Source organism: Solanum pennellii, chromosome 5 (genome assembly GCF_001406875.1).
Source record: "Solanum pennellii chromosome 5, SPENNV200".
Taxonomy (NCBI): domain Eukaryota; kingdom Viridiplantae; phylum Streptophyta; class Magnoliopsida; order Solanales; family Solanaceae; genus Solanum; species Solanum pennellii.
In genome coordinates, this window is record NC_028641.1 from 64,664,753 (window position 1) to 64,669,496 (window position 4,744).

General features: G+C 34.4%; 1 protein-coding gene across 1 annotated transcript in view; it reads right to left on the reverse strand.

Annotated features, from left to right (window-relative positions):
- Positions 1-256: 256 nt before the first annotated feature.
- The window catches only part of LOC107019637, an 8,611-nt gene continuing 4,123 nt past the window's right edge, over positions 257-4,744 (reverse strand). The window contains exon 2 of the mRNA XM_015220055.1: positions 257-398. Within this exon, the coding sequence (XP_015075541.1) occupies positions 257-398 (142 nt within the window). The remainder of the gene's footprint in view (positions 399-4,744) is intronic.

Here is a 4,744-nt window from a genome sequence, read left to right on the forward strand (position 1 = left end):
TATTTGAAGACACTACTTGTATGGTGTTCATGTAGATGTGTTCACAAACCATAAGATCCTTCAGTATGTGTTGATGAGTCCTCAAATTAGACTCATATAGGTCCTCATTTTTAATGCAAATAGTGTCCTCGATTGTGTATTTTATCTCAATGTTTGATAAAATCTTCTAAGTTTCAAGTATTTGAGGATTTGGTAGGAGCATGGACACTTAGGCGCAGAACGAAAGAAAATAGTTGAACATTTAAAATGTGCATCACTAAGCACGCTTGGCAATACTCCATATAGCAACGTTTAGCCTTCTATTACAGAAAGTGATCGCTAAAGCAAGTGGGTCAAAAGGCAATGAAAATAAGCAGTCAGTGCTTGCCAAATAGCTCTGCGAATCAGAGTTATTCCACCTAATGATACAGCATTCATGGATATTAAATCAAGGCACAAATGGCAATGAACCAGAGAAAGGGCGAGTTGCCAAATCACTCTGCGATTTACGACTAAAGACGACGAATGGATCCACCAACACTAAATGTCAGGTCTATAAATACTGAACTATTCTATTATATAGAAAAGAGGGTTTATGAAAAGAATTTTGAGAGAGTTAAACATTCTACACTTAATATTTTTCTTAGAAACTTGGTTCTAAAGTTTTCTGTCATGTTTGGAGAGGGTTTCGAGGAAGCTTGAAGAAAGAAGTTCTTCTTCCAATCATGGAAGTGGGTGTTCTCCATTTACCTTCTTTTGTTATTTTTAAGGTTTAATCTGTTATACTCACTTAATTCTTTTATTATTTTAAGTATATTTAATTATTGCTTGATGTGTGGCTAAAAACCTCCGTTGTTGGGGTGTGATTAGCAAATATATGTTGATATTATTGTTTGGTTTTGCTTGTTGATATGATTAGATGCATTCTAATGGTGATTTCACCTAGTGGTTGTGTTTTAATTTAATGGGTTTTTAGTTTCAAATACAAAACACCCACGTATTTTTGGCTTGCCCGAGAGGGAGGGACTGATGGCCTAAGGAGTGGGTTGACATGAGGTTCAGCCCGAGAGGGTGAGCCCTAGTCCCATAAGCTAGATAGTTTAGACGAGGGTGTCTGAGAGGAATCCATTTGATTAGGGGTACGTTTCCTTAGAGGAAACTTACTTTAACTTAAAGTTTATCCTATTCATCATTGTCTTGTTAATTTTCATATCAATAACATGTACCCATCAGTGTTTTATTTGGAAAAGGAAAAATATTCGCCTTTAAAGTTATTGACTTTTAGAGTCGCCACTTAATTTTTGAAGAAAAATCAAGAAAACTGACGTTTCCAAAAGACTTAAACAGATAAAAATCATTTGAAAACATTTAGGGGGTTTGTGGATTCATATTGTATTTTAGGAAGGTGTTTAAGGAACATAAAATACCCGCCAAGGTGGTTTTCTGGCAACTAATTATTTGGCTAAAATCTCAACTTCTAATTTTCGAAATGACATTTATTGAAACTATTTGAAAAATAAATTCTTATCTTTATCTAAGTGAACGTCTAACTATAAAATTTATTTGTTAAACGTGTTTGAACTTGGTCCAATTTTAAGTTGTTAAAACATTACGGCGTTCTACAGGGATTCGGAGTTTTTGACCTTTTAAACTATCGTAAAATAAAGCGAGTAAATAATTAAAGCATGTAAAGTTAGAGAGAGGGAGAGAGATTTGGGTCCAACTCTGGGTCTGTTCACCTTGACCGGATCTTTGGACCTACCTTTTTTGTGTTTTCAACCCTTTCACCTTTGGTTTGGGCCTTTGTCCCACTTCTCCTTTACCTGTCCTAAATTCTAATGATACAATAAATAAAATAATTAAATGGCTTAGGACCAATGACAACAAAATACAAAACTTAAAAAAGATAAAAATAAAAATAAAACTTAGAGTCCTAATGACCAAATTTCTTCAACCCTTAAACTGACTCCATATTCTACAATTTTGAGGATCTATTCGTCGAATTTTGGCTGATTGACTGAGTGAATGCGGATTTGAGCCTTTACGGCACCCGGACGCAAGAGATAGTGAAGATTCCAAGTGAACTTGGCGAAACATCACATGCAAAATGACTTATAAAATTATTAACTGCAACAAATAAGATCATAAAACTACACTAAAGCAAATAAGAACCCAAACCATTAAAAAGCAAATGGACAAAAATTCTGGTTCTTTTGTTATTTATATACCTTTGCATTTTATTTAGTATCTATATGTTGTAGATATATATATAGATTAGCTACTAATACTATAAAGAAAACAGCAAGCCACATAGAATATGATACGATTTTGCCTCTCAAAGTGTCAAAGATACCATCAAAATAACAACTTCCCAGGATGCAAGAGATTTAAACATTATAGATTCAAAGAAATTTTTTTTAAAAAGGCAACTTAAGATAATTTCAAAAAAATTAGTAACGATTCTGATAATACCATAATCTAAAATAGCTCGAATGATAGAGGACGGCTAATGAGACGATAGTATGTTAAAAAGAACTAAGATAAATAAAGTAAAATAGAAATCTCAGAAACGGTATGCATAGCCAAAATTTGAATTTAACATAATAAAGTAATATCCATAAATAGTCCTTCCTCCCTAGCCAATAATGAACTCAAAATGGAGAAAGAAAGAAGAAGAACATGTTACTCTCTAACGTATTTAAACAAAAGAAAAAAAATTTATAGGCCCTTTAAGATGAAGCACACACATCCATAGAGGAAACGACACCAAATATAGCAAGATAAAATAGAAGGGGCAAATTTTGTGTTTCCTTGGCTACGACTGAGGGATAACAACAAGAACATGACGAACGTTCAAAACGATGACGACATTCGAGCTGCTTGGGTAACCACAACTTCATGAGACATTCAAACATTAAATAGAGTCAACGATACATAAAAAAAAACTATAAACATGAATAAACAAATGCAGCAAGTTGTTCCAAATGACCAAAGATTTACAGTCACAACTAAATGAAAAGTGGAGACACCACTTGCTCTAATTCATGTTTAACACACTCAGACAAGTAATGGGAGCTACAAACGGGGACAAAAGACGAGCACGTATGCAAGCTAGCTAAGACTAATAGGAAAAATGTTCCATATCTTCAATTGTGACAAAAGAAAAAGGCCACTGTGAAGAGATTCATGGAAAACTCAATAAGAGAAAAACTAAGAAATTCTAAGGAATGTGAGTATTACCTCCTTTGGTGCAGAGAAGTGAGACAATGATGAGCTTGCTACGACTTCCACCACCGAAAACACCGACTATGAGCAGCAACCAAGAAAAACGGGGCAAAATCCAAAAGATTCCCTCTTCAGAAGTGAACTTCGAGTGTGTCTTTGTTAGTTCCTAAAAGCTTTGTATTTTACTTTTGCAACTAAAAAGAGGTTCTGTCCTGCAAGTTGCTATTTTCTCTTTAATGGTTTTCTACTTAGATAAGGAAACAACTTGAGAAAAATTTTCCCCTCTAAAATATGACTTTAAACACTTTTCTCCGACTAAAAATCACTTTCCAGAATTTCTAGCTCAAAAACACTCCCTCTAAAAAATTTCTCCTAAAAAACCTCTCCAAAACATCCAACCCCAAAAAAGATTAAGAAGGGGAATTTTTATAGGGGAAAACTAGGGTTTCTTTTCTGAAGGGAGGGCGGGAGAATTTTCTTGGAAAGCTTGGGGCAAAATTGAGATTTTTTACCCCTATTTGAATTTGAACTCCCCAAAAGATAAGATTGAAGCTGTCAATAGTACGAAAATTGTACAACTTGTCGGTGGAAAAAAGACGAGAGCCATCGAATTTTGCCTCAATGACGAACGGTGACAAAGATTACCCCACCTGGACATGCGAAGGACGAATCCTTCTCTGCTGAAAATGTACAAAGAAATGAACGTTGGGAAGAAAATGCTTGGAGCCGTTACGTGTTCCAGTGAACTCGACGTCTAAGGAGTTGAGTTGTACGCACTGGGATTCTCGTAGGTTATTAGGCACCTCTGCGTCAAGGAAGAGGAAGCGCGTGTGGGGTTATTACCTTGTTGCTGCTATTTTGTTATGAAGGAAACGTTTCTGTGTGGGAATTAACGATGATCTATTGGGAAGAGTATAAGGTCGGGTTGGGCAGGTATGTGTGAAAGACGGGCTGCCAATATAGGCTGAAATGAATTTGAAATTAATGGACTGGGGCTTGGGCCTGGGATAAAATTAGAAAATAAAAAGGCTGGGAAATGGGGGAAACGTTTTGGGTCCAAACGGGTATGGGTCGGCTGATTAAGAAAAATGGGATGGGAATTTGAGTCGGAGTTATTGAGGGGATGGGCTGGACGACTAAAATTGGGCCTGGGAAGGCAGATGGACTGTTGTAAAATCCAATGTAGGCCCAAAGTTGGTTTAAAAAAAACACATCAAATCAAATTAAAAGAGTAATTGGCCAAAATAAAATGAATTAATATAATTAATAACAATCTTCTTAAGGTTAATAAAAGTAAAATAATTAATTCGAATGAAAAACTAGCTATTTAGGATATAATATAAAAAATAATTAACCAAATATTTGTATAGAACAAAATGTTAATCTCAATATTTTCAATTTTGAAAATCAATAAAATTCAAATAATTATACTAATATTTACATGAGATGTATACACTATAAAATGTTTAGATCTTATTTAAAATAATTTGCAAGCTAAAATTTATTTATTATTATCTTGTTATATATTATTTTATATATA